This window comes from Xiphophorus hellerii, chromosome 4, assembly GCF_003331165.1.
Source record: "Xiphophorus hellerii strain 12219 chromosome 4, Xiphophorus_hellerii-4.1, whole genome shotgun sequence".
Taxonomy (NCBI): domain Eukaryota; kingdom Metazoa; phylum Chordata; class Actinopteri; order Cyprinodontiformes; family Poeciliidae; genus Xiphophorus; species Xiphophorus hellerii.
Window position 1 is genome coordinate 30226873 of NC_045675.1, and position 17101 is coordinate 30243973.

The 17101-nt window shown below is 39.4% G+C and overlaps 1 protein-coding gene across 1 annotated transcript; it reads right to left on the reverse strand.

Annotated features, from left to right (window-relative positions):
• Positions 1-7306: 7306 nt before the first annotated feature.
• On the reverse strand, positions 7307-9934 carry LOC116718185 (general transcription factor II-I repeat domain-containing protein 2-like). Its single transcript, XM_032559887.1, has 2 exons — positions 7744-9934; positions 7307-7383 (listed from the first exon to the last, which is right to left on the reverse strand). The coding sequence occupies exon 1, from the start codon at positions 9640-9642 to the stop codon at positions 7771-7773; it is 1872 nt and encodes a 623-aa protein (XP_032415778.1). The 5' UTR covers positions 9643-9934; the 3' UTR covers positions 7307-7383; positions 7744-7770.
• Positions 9935-17101: the final 7167 nt, after the last annotated feature.

The following is a 17101-nucleotide window of genomic DNA, read 5'->3' on the forward strand; positions in this document are numbered from 1 at the left end:
GAAACAGCCTAACATGAGCCGCCTCTGCGTGCTCTGTAAACTCTTACCTTGTACAAAACGATGCTGAAGAAAGCAAATTTTAAAAAAGACTTAGAACCCAGGCACACATACAGGGACACATGCAAGCACGTCAGCGGAGTGATTTAGTTAAAGACTCACAGAGTCTAAGAATGCCATTTAGTAAAGATGGCAGTGGGTAATAAATCCTCATCAAGTCTGGTGGATCCTGTTAGCTTCTTCTCCGCTTCCTGACAGCTTTTTAATAAGCTGTGTGTGGTCCTGTATGTGTACTTGACATTTACTAGCTGATGTTGCCCCTCCCTGTCCGTCAGCGCACATTATGCATTTTTTACCAAACACGAGCCGAGCATTAGCATGTACCATAAGCGTGTCATTCATGGCGTTGAGGCCCTGGTGGAATGGGACTAGCCTGTTTGTTGCCGTAATTGATTTCTTTTCAACTGCGTAAATGAGTTTTTTTTCTTAGTTCTTTAGAGGTTATTTATATGGAAATGCTAAGATGTTGTGACTACATTAGAGGAGTTATTCTCACCTCTCCCTCTGAAATCCCTGCCGCCTGTGGAAACTCCCTTTGTTGCCGTTTGCTGTTTGCTCATTCTGTCAGCAAAAATTAATTGGCGTCCATTTTAACTCCCTCCAAGCCTCAACTTTCTGTGAGCAGAAGAGAAGATACCAGGGCTCCAGCTATGTAGTGTAAATAACATTTGCTCCATAATTGCTTCAATAAAGATTTATCTGCTTCTCTTCATTGTCCTTATGTTAAAGCATTACAAGGCCAGCCAGAGGAGACGGAGGAAGGGGTAAGGTTGTCGCAAAGAGGGTTAATAAAAGAAAAGACAAAGAAATAAAAAGGGAGATGTGGAGAGGACGGTCACACTCTGTTATTATTTGGTAATTATCACTTGCAGCCTTGAAATAACTGAGGGAAATTAAATCAAATCCTGAATGCCAGGTTTCTGAAAAATATGTTTTTTCCACATTATTATTATCATTATGTTTTTGTTGAACAAGAAAATTCTTATGGTATGGTGACCTTGAGGAAAAGTATCACCTTATTGCGATCTTAACAAAGAACAACAAAAGACTGGATGTAGTCTAATTATTTATTTTTCAAGGTTTCTTTTTCACTCACTTGTTGCTTAGAATAAGCATGGAAAATATAATTTTGAAGCCCTGATTATGAAATTAGAGGAATGTCTCTCATGAGTCAGGTGGAGAAAATGTGAAGAAAGCAACCAGAACCTAAAACACAATCTGTAGCTAAAAGTTGTTGTAGCTGACCCTTGGCTTGAGGATGATTCCGACTCTGGGAAACACCAAGCGAATTTGCAAATAACAAATTAATTACAAACCTTTTTTCACATCAAGTTTAGTGCAGAAATTATTTAATCTCTTAATATTAAGAAAAGAAGTATAAAATCACCCTGCAATTTGTTTTTTTGGGGTGTTTTCACACCTAATAGTCCCGAAGACTTGGTTGGATTGGCGAACAAAATTGCAACATTTGTTGCATTTTCAGTTGGGATGTTTTTCTTTCACACTGAGTTAAATGAACCAAACCCTTTCCCCTTCCTCGTCCTGTGGTGATGCTGCACCAAGAACCACTGAAGGAAATAACACAAAAACCTTTGAAGAAGACACTGAGCGCAAATTCCTTCTTCACAAAATGTAAATAAAAATGGAGTAGCATCAAGTTTTGGTGGTTGTAGGATTGCTCTTTTGACTTGGCAAAAGACCCAGAGCCATTTCTCTAACTAGAGTTACATTCACATGTTTGTCATGTTTGCATTTATCCAGTAAGCCCTGCGCTACAGTTGACGCCCTGTTTTTGAAACGGTCTTTGGTCCACTTTGATTCGAATTCCAGCAGCGTTCACGTCAACCAAACCAAGAACTAGGTCCAACATAGTTCATAGTTCACTTTTCTGGTCTGCAATAAAGTTTGATTACGTGTTCACACCTTCCCAACTGAACCGAACTTTCTAGGCAAACAAACTAGAGTTCAAATGAAGCTGACTCTACAGGGCTGGTGTGAATGCACAGGTCTGATTGTGCAAATGTTGCAGCTGGTGTGGCAGCTGTGGGTCGTTCCCACGCAGCCGGTACTAAAACTTGGAGTTTATTACGGTGGATCCCTGTCTATTCGTGGGCCAGTATCCTGGATGTTTTCTTTGTAACATATCTCCAAATTCTTTGCAGAAAATGCACCCATTTGGACTTTTTTGTTAAGCATATCTAAAATATTCAAAAGAAAATGCACCTTAGGAAGTAGAAATATCTTGGTACATTGCCACATGATGCTCTAAGCAGCCAATCAAGGAGCGCCTTTTGTTGTGATTACCACTTGTGTTCTTCCAAGAGCAAAAATAAGGAAGTGTAGATATTAGCTCCTTTGTCGATGCGAAGACAGCTTCCACTGTGTGTATTAATGTATGCTAAGGAATATTTGGCATTAGAAGTGTTTTTAGAGGGACTCGCAAGTATTCTTCGATTTTAGCTATTCCCTAAACCTAGGGGATACCGGCACATTCAAAATGGGACGGCCATAAAAGGGAAACACCAACAAGGACATTAGAACTTCAGGACACAAATGAAAAAAAATGGGCAGAAAGAAGAATCAGTATTTGTGAGCAAACTATGAAAAACCCAGAAACTTATTAATTCAATCCAGTGAACTCTGACAACGAGTCTTTTGTTGGAATTAGTTTTTATTCTCTTCACAGAAATCTCCTTGATTTAAAAACTCTAATTTTCTACAATCCCATTTTTTAAACCAAAAATCAATATTGTAATACCATAAACCCTGGCGCAAAGTCCTCACCAGAATTTCTCTTTGTTTATTCTTCTCAAAAATGGTCTTCATTCGGTCCAATTTTTTTTCTTGTAAACCCTCAATCTCTAACCAGTGTAATCCCGTAAATCTGACAGTTCTCGCCAAGTTGTCACAAGATTATCTTTATTTTCCTTTTCTCTGCACAGAGTTATATGTCAAACTCACCCTTGGCCGGCAGCCAGACTTCAAAGTTCACAAGGCTGCGCTAATCACACCATTGCATCATCTAAGTACATGTCGGTCACCAGAAATGTCTCTTAGGCAGACCCTGAGGACAACTCACTCAAATAATTTCTGTCTGGTGAAATGATCTCCCAATTTAAGCAGAATGTAGATTTTCTATCCAGTAAATAAAGAATTAACAAGAGACACAAAATTACCAAATGACAGCAGGGGGGATTTAATGAAAAGATTTAAAAAGCTTGGAACAAAATGCCCAACAGACCTGGACAGCAGCATTCGAAAAATCCTCTTTGTGAAATGTGATCACTTTAATTTAATAACATGTAGGCAACTACAGACGCAACCCAAGCACATCTTATTCTTGTATACACTGAGAGAGAACTTATCTACTGGATGATACCATCCTGAGGTTATGACTACGATCCAGATCTTTATTCATGGCCATCAAGTAAAACACTGAATCAGTTTGTCAAAGTGACTCTGATTACTTGTAGTGTTGCTACATTAGTGGTCTAATCAACACTGGAAATATAATAATATCTACATCATCCCAATGAAACATATGGAGATGACTGAGGACGTTCTCTCAGTGATTGAGGCTCCATGTTGGGTAACTATCAGGACAGATGGCAGGCCTCACCTCTACCATAATTGCACAGGTTGACACTTTGCAGATATTCTCATCCAGTCGATCCAAAGTAGGTTTGGTGATGATGGTAAAGGTAAGGGAATTTTATTTTTATAGAACATTTTCAGCAATAAGACAATTCAAAGTGCTTTACATGAGTTAGAGGAAATAAAAACAAAAAGAACAAAAAGTACCCCACAATTTATAAAGTAATACAAGTTTCTCTGGATAAACTAATAGAAAAGAAAAATTATTTCTCTGGATTCCAAGTTTGTTCTAATTTCGGCTCTGGGTTGAGTGAAGTATAAAAAGAAATGTTCTTGTACTGGGTTGCTAAGCAGAATAAGAATAGGCACACCAGGAGTTTCTCTGTATAAACTAATAGGAGTTTCTCTGGATCTAATAGGTTTGATTCCTGTTCTGGGTTGAGTGAAGTACATAAACTTGATGCTCCTGATGTCATTCTTCTGGATGGTAATGATGTCTACCAATAGAAGTTTCTCTTCTGGAAAGGTAAATGAACTGAAATCAACCCAGTTTAATATTTTGAAGAATGTTTTAAAGACACAGACCTGGTAGGTGTTAAAGGGGCACTATTATGTACTTTTCAGGCATGAAGTATAATTTTACAGCACAATCAAGTAACTTCAGAGTTGCCTTCAGATGTTGTGAAAATGCTGCATATATGAAACATGACTTAAATGAAATTTGATTTCACAATTTAACGCTTTGAAATTTGGCCTCTGTCTCTTTAAGAAGCTCTTGCTCTTTCTGACACTCCGCCTTCAGGAAGTCAACATAACATTTCTCCACTATCCCATTTATAGCCGTTCTTTTTAACGTTTCACTGGATAGTAGTTGGTATAATGAAATCAGCAGATGCACACTTCCTGATTGCTGCTGCTTCGAGTCGGAAGAAACTGAGTTATGAACTGAATTACTATGTAGAGCTAAAAAAAAACTGATTTTACGTAGCAGTGCCTCTGTAAAGTATGTTGTTTTTTTGTTTAAATTTTTGTATTCATCTTACTTGTGTTGCCTAGAAACACAGTATGTAGTGATATACTTTTATCCATCCCTCCCATCAGTGTTTAGGTTTCAGAAGACGGAGGTGAGACTCACCTACAGCAGTGAGACTCGTACAGAAGATTACTTTAGAAGAACAGCTGCTTCTTTTGTATTTTCATTTTTCCATAGGTAGAAAAGCTAAAATTAAAGTTTGGAGGAAATATTACGTGGTGCACCTGTTCACATTATGATTCCCTCTGGGAATGCATCACCATTTTATACCCCCCTCCCTGCCCCTGCCCTCTTCCCTAACTTTATTTAGAATGTGGAGCACCTGTTTTATTGTAATGTTCGGTGCTGCTCTGTGAAGTTATTATCCGTGATGGTTTTCTTACCCGTCACACGGCTGTCATACAGCAGTGAGTTTGTAGAGAAGTGAAGCAGTCCCCAAGGCGCCGGAAGGCTAACAGTTAATTAGACAAGTGTCCCCGTTTGAGCTGATTTTTAGCAATTAAAAACAACTCAGACTGAAAATGTTCATATCGCTGGGATATAATGATATATTGCTCTATAACAAACAATTCTGCTACAGGAACGTTGGTGGTACTGTGCAAAATTACGTGTGTCGAAGTTGTGACTCATTAGCCTGGTAAGGGTGGGGTAAACCTCAGCTATGCAGTGTTTCGCAGGCTGTAAAGACGCACACATCTACGTTTTATATGTCCAAGCAAAGTCTCAAACTGTAATGAATGAAGAAATCTGCCTGCATCAAATTCATGCCATGTTAGTGGGCCTGTACAACACTACATAGCTGCAGGTTAGCAATTCACACCTACAATGTTTCTCCTTAGGACTAAATCAACATATATTTGGGCAAACATGTTTTATTCTTTTAAAAATTAAAAAGAAAATCTGTCCTGGACCACCGTCATATATTTTGAAGATTTTAGAAAAAGGAAAGCTACATCACAGAGATGAAAGCACGTAAATGCTAAATATCTGAATGTTTCAAACAGAATCCTTTTAGTCTTGTCTGTTAAGTTTTGGCCGTGTCATCTGTGTCCAGAGTGAGCTTTCTGCTGCCGCAAGACTGTCCTACTGGATAAATAATCCATCAGCATGAAAAATACAACTTAAGAACTCTTAAATATATTATTTCCCTCCAAAACAGTCGTTTGCGTTATGAATGTTGCGTGCAGCCCTAAAACAAAGGGGAGAATCCAATTAGCTTCAAAGGAACAACTACTGATACATTTAGGTCCAGAATTACTCATTGCCCTGGCAGATTTAGATTTAAATTAGTCTTTTAACTTTTCCAACATGTTTCTTCTGAGTGAAAATTTGATTGAAGAACAGTATTATGTTTTTCCCAGCACATAGTACCACTTTCAGTATGGCACCTTTTCATGTGATATAAATAAAAAGAGACATTAATAGTATATTCTTTTTACATCGTTTTATTGTCAGAAGCATGCTGCTTGGTTAAATGAAATGACGTTTACATCCAAATCTGCGAGAGGTGTGAATAATTTCAGGCCTAACTGTAACTTCACAGACCATTCCTTTAATTGGCCTGCGCCATACATCAAAAGTGAGCAAAGGGCTTTACAGATTTTGAAACGCGCCCAGATTTTTTTTTATCAACGATGCTTAAAGGTACGAGGACCAGCGAGAGATAAAACTCTGGCATTTAGTGAGATATGCCGCACATCAGGGACCCCGGAAACGCCATTTAGCAGCCATTACTAAAAGCTCTGCCTGCCCATTCATCCATTTCACATGTACAACCCAAATAAACATGGCACCGCTTGCCAGGTCGCTCTGAGGCTCGCCACCTCCCCTCCTCAGCTCGACTTCCTGTATTAATAGCTCCTCAGGAGAGCCTGCGAGGTCTGTGTGTCAGGTTTTATCTCTGGAGAAGAACATGGGGGAAAACTAAATGAAGCCTGAACTTGAGAACAAGCTCATATAAGCTCCTCAAGGGGATGCTCGGAGCACATTAAGGGAAACATCAGTAATGTGCAAAACAAATGGAGAGATGTGAAAACCCCCGAAGACTTTTCCCGCGGCAGCAACAAGGAGCCGGTGCCATAAATCTCCGGACCCCTGTGCACAGCGATGCGTATGGCCCAGATGAGAGAGAGAGAGAGAGAGACAGGACCTGGCCAGGTTTTCGTCCTCGTGGAAACGGTGTAGCTGTCGGGATGAGGCTTTTCATTCCGCTGCTTCGCTCTGAACGTGGGCTGCTTGTTGTCAATTTGCCAAAGGCTTTTTCTTTCTTTTTTTATTTCAGAGTTTATGCACTACGCAGTTAGTTTGAAAAAGTTAAAGCAATTATCCATCGCTGATGTCCGGAGAGCATTTTCTCCTGCCTTCACTGACAGTCTGTTTGTAGCTACATGATTTGGATAAAGACTAATGGGGTGTGAGGAAAGCACGGGGGCAATGGGATTATACTAATAAAGATATATTATGGCAGAGAACAAAAGGCCTTGGCAAGAAATGCGACCGGGGCTCCCGAGTTGCTTATGAATAGGTTGGGTGGGTGGTACGCACTGAGGTGTACACATTCTCTCCTGTGAAATATTGCCAAGATTTCCAAGCGCTGTTCTAAACACAGTGACTGAGTAGAGCAGGGGTGGCGAACAAGTTAGACACAAAGAGCCGAAATCTTTAACTGTGAAAGTCCAAGAGCCACACCACGCGCTGACCTGCCAAGACAGACACACACACATGCGCACGCAAACACACATAATTAAAACCATATATTTTTCTAATAACACACTCCTCTTCTTACAACATAACCCTCAAGTGTCCACCCTCAACACACACATCAAATGCAGCTTAGCCAGAGGTAATACAGCAACTACCCTGGAGGTCAGACACCCCCCTCTCCACACACACACAGGCACTGCTCTCTCTATCCCTCGCTCTGACACACGCAACTAATGAACACACTTCAGATACATAGATAGGGCCTGTATAATGTAAATTGATCAATATTGAAATATTCACACAGGCATGTTTAGTCAGATGGTATTTTTTTCAAACTACATCACAGAGTTTCTTACCTTGCTGGAGGTGATGGGGTGATAATCTCAGTGGGATTTCTGGCATCTCTTGTTTCTAGTAATCCTCTGCAAATCAGGTTGGTATTCAGTTGTAGCCACTCGGAGCAGTTCCTTTACGTGAGTGTCAGTCAGAACGGACCGATGCTTGGACTTCACGTGTTTCAAGGTAGAAAACAGGGATTCGCAGACATATGTTGAGGAGAACATCGACAGCAGTTTGAGGGCGGCTCTTTTTACACACGGGTATTTTTCAGTTGGCACAACTCTCCAAAACGCAACAGGGCCTTCTTTCAAAAGAGATTTCAGTCTGTCATCCTCGCGTAGCTCAATCATCTCCAGTTCACTCGCTGCCTCATCAGTGACAAGCGGGGATTTGAGGCAGTCTGCCTCTGCATTAAAAGGGTCGATGAGAAGAGCGATCTGTGGTCTTTTCTGCTGCAGGTCCTCAAAACGCGAAGTAATGCTCCCGTACAGTTGCGCAAGCATTTTCACGTACTGACCCATATTCATTCTAATGCCAGCCTTCTGCTGGGCGCTGCGCAATGAAGGAAAATGGGACAGATTGCCATTTTGAATGTGCACTTTGAACAGCTTCACCTTGTTAACAAAGGAGAATACACTTTGTGTCAGATCAGGAAGAGTTTTTAATTTCCCCTGCAGGTCCAGGTTTAGTTTGTCCAAGTGTGAAAGCATGTCCACTAAGAAAGCCAAATCCATAAGCCATTTGGGGTCTGAGAGCTGAGGGTAACTTTTGTTCTTTTCTGCCATAAACAATTTTACTGGTTCCAAAAGCTCCAAAAAGCGTGAAACCACTTTACCTCTTGAGAGCCATCTTACAGCGCAGTGCAGTGGCAAGTCACCTGGCAAGTCTCCGTCTAGGTCAGCAATGAGATTTTTGAACTGTCGGTGAGTAAGGGCATGCGTGCGGATGTAGTTCACAATCTCCATCATAGGTTTCATGACGTGGTCTAAATTCAGTGTTTTAGACACGAGTTGCTCCCGGTGGATGATGCAGTGAAAATTCCAAAAATCGGGGAAGAGGTCATCACCCTTACAAAGGCCCACAAGGCCGTTCACAGAACCAATCATCGATGGCGCTCCATCCGTGGCTATTGCGGTGAGTTTTTCTAAAGACATATTCGCTGTTTTGAATACTTCCATCATTGCTTCTTTTACGTCAGTGCCGCGAGTTCTGTCTTTTAATGGGACAATATCGAGAAGCTCTTCTTTCACCACGCAGTCCTCAGAAATCATTCGTACAAATATTGCCAACTGTGGCTTGTCCTGTATGTCGCATGACTCGTCTAATGCTACACTAAAATAAGCACATGCGTTCAGGTCTGCATGTAGATCAGATTCAAGCGCATTATTTATGTCTGATATTCTGGTTTCAACTGTGTGTCGTGACATCTGGAGATCAGTGATGGAATCTTTGAGTTGTTTGTTATCTGGAGCCAAAATGTCAATTAAATCTACAAAACACTGTTTTAAAAACTCGCCTTCGTTGTATGGTTTTTTAGCACGGGCAATATTCCATGCCACTTTATAGGATGCAAGTGTCACAGCTTCTCCACGCTTGGTCAATTGCTGAAACATTTGAGACTGTCTTTTTACCTGGCTTTTCAATGTGCTCAATTTTTGCTTCCGTAGTTCAGTACCTTTGGGGAAATCCTTGTCAATATTAGCATGGAGTGTGCTAAAATGACGCTGAAGGTTTGAAGCCTTGTAATGTGATATCGTGGTATCGCATAATAAACAGAGCGATTTGCCATTCCGTTCAATAAAAAAGTAAGCATCTTCCCATTCTTCCAGAAATGTCCTGTGTTCATCGTCATATTTTCGTTTAGCTTTGCATTTTGCCATTTTTACAAAGAAGGCAAGTCTGCGGTCTGCATGCATATAAAATGTTTACCTAATTTCCCGGCATGAGACGTAATCCGCGCATATGATTGGCGGTCACTTACGTCTCTTACGTCTTACGTCTCATAAAAAACACCCAATCTGTCAAATTAATTTATTAATTTTAAAATATTATTATTTGTTTTTAATAACCCCTGATGGATTTAAGTGTGTTTAAGATATAAAAAAAAGAAGAAAAGAAACATGAAACGAGGAAAGAGCCACAGTATATAGAAAATATGGTAACAGGCAAAGAGCCGCATTCTTATTGGTCGAGAGCCGCATGCGGCTCGAGAGCCGTGTGTTCGCCACCCCTGGAGTAGAGGGAAAACTCAAAGGATTTCTGCTTGGTTTTAGTCAACAGTAAGTTTTTGTCTAGATTAAAGCTGCAGTATGTGACTTTCATAAAAAATATGTTTGGCCTTTTTCTTTTTACATACTTGTTGAAAGTTTCACTAAGTAAGTTTATCTGTATGAAATGGATAATCTCTGAAAAAAAATCTGCCTCCTCATCCTCCTCTTTCTCTCCCCCATACTGTCCGCTACATCGCTGCCTAGCACTCAGGATAGGTAGCATGGCCACCGATGACGGCGAATAAACGGTTTTCCTGTAACAGTAAATTGTTTCTCCGCCATTAGCACATTTAGCAGCGAGTACATGAGCATGATCGACAGAGCATGATCGACAGAGCTTAGCCCCTCCTCCCGGCTCTGATTGGTTGTTTTTGGTGGGGAGCGGTGCATTCCTTCAGATGGCAAAATCAGCTCAGGGAGGAGATGGATTTTTTTCACAGATTATCTCTCTCATAGCAAATTGTCGCCATATGGTTACAGTTTTAACAAATATGTAAAAAACATATTGTTTTTAAAAGTTACATGCTGCAGCTTTAAAAGACAACTCAAAAAATTAGGCATGTCCCGATGCCAGTCTTTTCTGGACCGAGCACAAGTACGAGTATTTCAGTTTAAGTACTTGCCGATTCCAATAGGTTAATAACTTTGTACTTATACGTCACATAATAACTTTTGAAAACATATTTTTTTATTCTGCTTATTTAGAACACAATGGATCTTCTTTATAGGCCTACAGTTCCTCTGACCATATTAGGAACACATTTTCAAGGTACTCATATTGTCAAAATCCATACAAGCTAGCCCCGTTTTTTATCTTCAGAAGCTGGCACACAACTTCACAACACAAAACCGTGAAATGTTGCTGAAACTTGTGCAACATGGAAGGCTTGTAGTAGAAGAGCTGCTCCTTTTTCTTCCAAAAGGCAAAAAAGCCAAAGAGCTGTTTTCAGGTGTTTTACCAATGAGGGCAATGAACAGAAAACATCTGAAGAATATCGATGATGCAAGCTGCGTTTGAGTGGTAGCTAGAAAGATTATAAGGTCAACAAACATGGTGAAGCATTTTAAAGACAGACTGTGGTAAGGTATTGAAAAAGATCAGCAAGTTTTCTCATTTTTCCGTCAGCGTGTATAAAACATGGCAAAAGGCGAAAGGTTCTGAAAACTGAACCTGATCCTTCAGTATAAAAGCAGTGTTATACTATGCATTGGAAAGTGAGGTTTTTAAAGATAACTAAATAAAGAAGTGATATTGAAAGTTGACTTTAAATGAATGGCATATATCTACTTGCTGACTAAGCTGACTAAGCTGTAAGCTGACTTTTTTTGCACAGACATTAGTTAAAAAACAAAGTTTAAATTCTGAATTTAACAATGGGCCCTGTATGGTGCAGAACTGGTGAGCACCCTTGCCTTGCAGGTAGGAGATTTCGGGTTTGAGTCCTGACTTTAGGTCTTTCTGAATGGATTTTACATGGGTGAGTTTTCCCTGTGTTCTCCTGCGTCCTCCTACGGTTCACAAACCTGATTGTTAGGTTAACTGTATTCACACCAGCCTTGTTTGGTCTGCACTAATCAAACTCTAGTTTGCTTGTGTAGAAAATCTGATTCGTTTGGGGATATGTGAATCGAACTCTGATGTGGACTGAAAACACAAACTCTGGTTCGCCTAAAAACCTTGGTCTTGGTTCAGTTGAAGTGAACTCTAGTGCAGTTCAAATGCCTGTGTGAATGCCAACCGAACTAGAGACCGCTCCAAAAGCAGGAAGCAGAGTACAACGCAGGGCATTATGGGTAAACACAACCAAAACAAACATGGAAGTCTAGCGCTGGCCGGAGAAATGGCTTCTGGTCTTTTGCTAAAGATAACAGAGAAATCCTACAATCGTTAAAACTTGACAGAACTCCATTCTTGTTCACATTTTTTTCTTGGTGCAGCGCCACCACAGGCAAGGCTGGGAACAGATTTCTCAAATGCTTTGGTTCGTTTGACACAAAATGGGAACTATGCCAGCTGAATATGTAACAAATATTGGTCCCTAATTGAACCGAGTCTACCGGATTATTGGGTGTGAGAACATTCTAAATTGTCTTTATGAATTAGTGTGGACTGGGGACCTGAAAGGGATGTACTATACCTTACCTCTTGCCCAACGACCGCTGGTGTTAGAGCACCTACAGGGATAAAGATTGCACACAATGGATGGATAATAATGGGCACTGATTAGATTTTATTCAGGTCTGGATCTGTCACAGTCTATTATTTGGAGGCGGTTTAGGAAGGTGCAACAACTGTAGGAGTGACAATCGCCCTCAATTGCTGTCCTTTGATGGCACCCTTGTTACTGTGGTGGTATTTATTATTCCTGTGTTTTTTAGGCACTAACTCAGCCGTCGCATAATGATCCTGTTCTTTTTCGAAATATCTCGGGTTGCTTTTCACGGTATGTCTATCTGTACTGTGACACACCATCAGCTCAACTCTGCTGCATTTGTTCGAGTCCCAGTGGAAAGTACCAGCCTGTGCACTTTAGAATTCTTCCTGCTGCTTCCTTCGTCGCCATTAATAAACACAATAGACCCCGTGCCGTCAGAAACCATACGCGTCTCTGCATCGCATTGCTTCCACTTGCTGCAGAGACTACGGTGGGAGACGTGGGAGCTGTTTCAGTCTCTCTCCATAGATTATTCTACCTGTCATTTATGTTGCTGAAAAAAATGTACTGCTTATGCATGTATTTTTAATATATATATTTTTTAATGATGCAATATTTTCTTTTTCTGTAATATTTGTCGGGGAAAAACGTTGAAACGACTTGAATAAGTTAATATGGAAAAAGATAATGACTGTAGAGTAATTGAGGTGAAGATATGGGGCAATGGGATTGCACAGAAATAAACAAAAACAATTAAAATGTATTTTGCCCATCATTAGCCAAAATCATAGAAGCTGTTCCAGATAATATATTAGGCACTGAGCGCAAACAGACCAAGTAACAACTGGCGGAGTCCTCACAGGAAGTGGTGAGAAAAAACCAAAGACGGCCTACGCTGTGCTTGATACCCATCTTTAGTGTTCCCAACATAATGTTTTCACTCTTCTGCAATTTTGCCTTTTTGTTCAGTTTTAACATAGATCAAAACCTGCAACAGAAAAACTAAAAATGTTGTGATTTTTGTCACAGCTTCAGCTTTAATGAAGCTCTCTCAGTACCAGTGATGGCCCGGTTCCTGTTGCAGTGAAAAGCGAGGCTCAAGCTACGAGGACGTCTGAATGCTGGTTTAATCTTTCTCAGTCTGATCCCTTTCAGGCTTCCCTGTGGCCTGAAAATACAGGCAGCAGGACTGCAATCATCCACTGCTGCTGACTTCTCTGATCTTCAAGTGGTTTTTATGTTGCTCATCAGTGCCTTCTCCTTTCACTGATTCCACCGGCCCTTTCATGGATTTCTTTGGTTTTAGACTACGCTAAAGATGCCCCAGCTGCGATGTAAAACAGAATTGCTCTAATTACGGTCACGTTTTAAAGGTTTTGATTGTTCCTTGTAAAAGTATTCCAACCCTTTGAACATTTTCACATTTAGTCAGGTTACAACCTAATATTTCTATGGATTTTATTGGGATTGTATGTGATGAAGAAACACAAATAAGCACACAATAGCTCCGAACAGCTTGCTAATTAAATAGCAAGCTGTTTGGATTATAAACTAACTATTTAGTATGCTAGACTGGAGCTAAATGCTTCGTTAGCATACTAATTTATTAGCTCCAGCATATATTTTTAGTTAGTATACTAGGCATTTAGCCCTAAATATTTATTTTGTATACTGAATAGTTAGTATACAAATATTTAAAATAAATTATTTGGCTTATAATATTTAGTTAGCTTGCAAAACTAAATATTTAGTTTGCAAGCTAAATATTTTATTACGAACTAAATATTTAACTTGCTAACTAAACATTTGGTTTTATTTCAGATACTTAGTTTGTAAGCTAAATATTTAACTTGCTAATTAAGTATTTAGGTTTAATTTGTGACATTTATGCATGAATAAATTACATGGTAAAAATATGACGATAGAATGAACTCCGTTGTTTTTCTCTGACAGGCTAAATAACACAAATTATTACTGTTAAGTTTTGACTGTGTGACTTTAGAAATGCCACCTCATAAATTGGCTGCCCGGATTTGTTCTTTGCTCTGAAGCGTCACAAAATGCCTCCTAAAACTTTCACAGCTGCCAATGTAACTTGTCATTTAACTCTCTTGTTGGAAAACCTAGGCTAAAAGCGATTGAAAATTCAAATTAAGTACCGCTGGATCTCGAAATCAGCAGTAGTTGAACTGTTAAATGTTATTCATCAGTCAACGAAAGGTAGAGGAGCAATTTGTAGCCTGGGCATGAATTACAATCCCAACCTCAAACCCCCCTTAGCTGTTGCTCGTGCCGACTGGTCAGAGTGGCTTTGCTGGCCTCATTTGCTGGTTAATTGCATTTTATAGTTGAGCTAAAGACCTGTCATCTGTTTCTCTGCTTTCATTTATCTTACAAATAACCCGGAGAGGGTGGGTTAAAGTACCTGTGCAGCCTCAATAAACCCCTTTTTGCTGAATTTCCCCACAAAAGCTTTTTCACACTTTGTCATTTCCTTGATAAGACCGAATTTAATTCTGGGAATTCATGCAGCTGAAAGTATAGGGGGGGGGAGGAAAAAAAAGAACAACACGAACGAAGATGCCTTCAGGTTTTTGAATTCCAGCTGTCAGGAAAAAAAACTGACAGCTCCAGACTCTTCACAGCAGCACACATACATAATATTCATTACTGTTTTTTTTCCCCTCCAAACTGCAAATTCATCTCTTCCCGTCCCGTGTAAAAACATTCAAAAAAGCAAAACATCCTGAGTGCTTCGGCTCCAAACGCTGCCTCATCCGTCTTTTCTTCAAGGTAGCACGTATTCCCACTGTGAACGGTGTCCCCATTCCTTGTAATTATGCAAATGACACGTTAATGAGGTGTAATTGTGAATTCATAAAACAGCAGGGATAAACTGTATGAAGATGCAATGTCTTAATAGAGGTGGTGGGAAGCTTCATCACTGATGGGCTGAATCTGCTAATTGTTTACCTACTACTGCTATTTAAAGTAGCACATGTTCATTTAAGAGCATCACGTTTGTATGAAGTGTTTGTTGCTAACTGTTCCGCAAATTGTACATTTTATCAGACAAAGGCACAGAAATGTGAAATATTTTCCTCCCATATCTCAAATGAGAGTGTATTTAGCTGTGTGTGTGTGTGTGAGCGAGTTCTGCAGTATTTAAGTACTTTTTAAGTCTTCTTAATTAAACTATTGGAGAATTTTTGTAATTTCATTCATTTTCCGTTCATTAAAATATCCATTTTTCAGTTCTTTTAGGGTGGTTGTGTGATGTATTTAGCAGCCACTGATTAGAGCTCTCTTGGCCCGGAGAAGCAATAAGAAACTCGGACAGGAAGCAAATGAACTGAGGCCACGGCGCTGAAATGTGTCAATGTTGCGTCAGATGCCCGATTTGCAGTTTCCGAAATGGAAATTGCCGCGCTCCTCTGCATGATTGGATGCATAGAAGTTGCAGACAACTAAGCAGGTTCAAGAGGCAACAGCTGATGGGGAGCTGAGAGGAGAACCTCCTGGTTTGACAGGAAGAGACCTCTGGCAGAACCTGGCTCCGTGTGAACGGCCATCTGTCGCGACCGAGCGGAGCTTTGTTCCCTTTTTTTTAAAGTAAGGTAATTCTCTGAATTTCGTATATTTTGGGGTCTCGGGTTACTTAAAAATATACCACAAAAAAAGGTGTTTTTGAACTCTGCATCTATTGAAGGACTCTTTGAACCTCCAAGAAAATATGTTTCCCCACTTTATGCATGAAATCCCAAACAGTATTATGAATTTCTTTGTTACTTAGGTTGCTTTAAATTCAACCCTGTAACAGGACAATTTGATTCCTCTGTGAGTACAGCTCCATAACATAATTAAACTAATTCTTCCAGTTCCTCTGAGATCACCTGTCCCTTGATAAAAATAGCTAACTGTAAATAGATTTTATTTCATTCTGAGTCATGATAACTTATTATTCTACTGATAAAAAGAATATGGCAACTTGATGTAAAAGCGCTTTTCATAAATCATGAAAATACACTTTAAAATAAACATTAAATCAGGCTTTTATTATGTTTTTGACTCATTCTTTAAACTTTGCATACAGTTCAACAAATATTAGTTTAATATTTGCTGTTATTATTAAAAAAAATGATAACAGTGTATCAAGTAACGCGGTTGGATCCAGTGTAACAGTTGACCAGACTGTAACGGGGTTGAACACTCTGACAGGCTTAACAACAGTCCAACCTTCAACAAAAACCATTGTTTTTGTAACGGGGTTGAAGATTTTCACTAAAAGTTGGTATAAGCCCACATCAGCAAGGGTATGGAGCAACGTATTATATAATAAAAACGAGAAATTAATATGTGTTTCAAAGACAATTCTTTACTTTTTCCCAAACAACAATAAATATAATTTACATGTGTAACAATGTTGAAAGGTTGAGCTTGACAATGTCAATCTTTGGATAAAAATAATCAAATATAGGTAAGAAACTATACCAACACTAAACTCTCTTTACAGTGTGAGCGGGAAACGACTTAAGTGATGTCATTTCCAGGGTGTTAAGGAAATTGGACTGAACCATTATTTATAAAAAAAGATTGATTGGTATGTTGTTACGGGGTTGAACAAAACTGGAGGGACATGATTAAAAAGTGCTATTTTATAAATAATTGATGTATTTTTCTCATATTTCTTTGATTTAGGTTAAAGTATACCTAAAAATGTTTATATTAGTAAAAATAACTTGCAGTTACTGGCTATTTTTATTTGTTTTATATTCAGTGAAAGATGAACATTGGTCAGTGGGGACATGCTCATTTGGCTGACCGCTACGCTTCAACAGACCAAAAGAATTTTCAAAACATAATTTTTAAAATATATTTGCATGTTATATTACCAAAACACATGGATGTTTCCATTTCTTGATTTTCTAAAAAAATGTGGTTTGCATTAT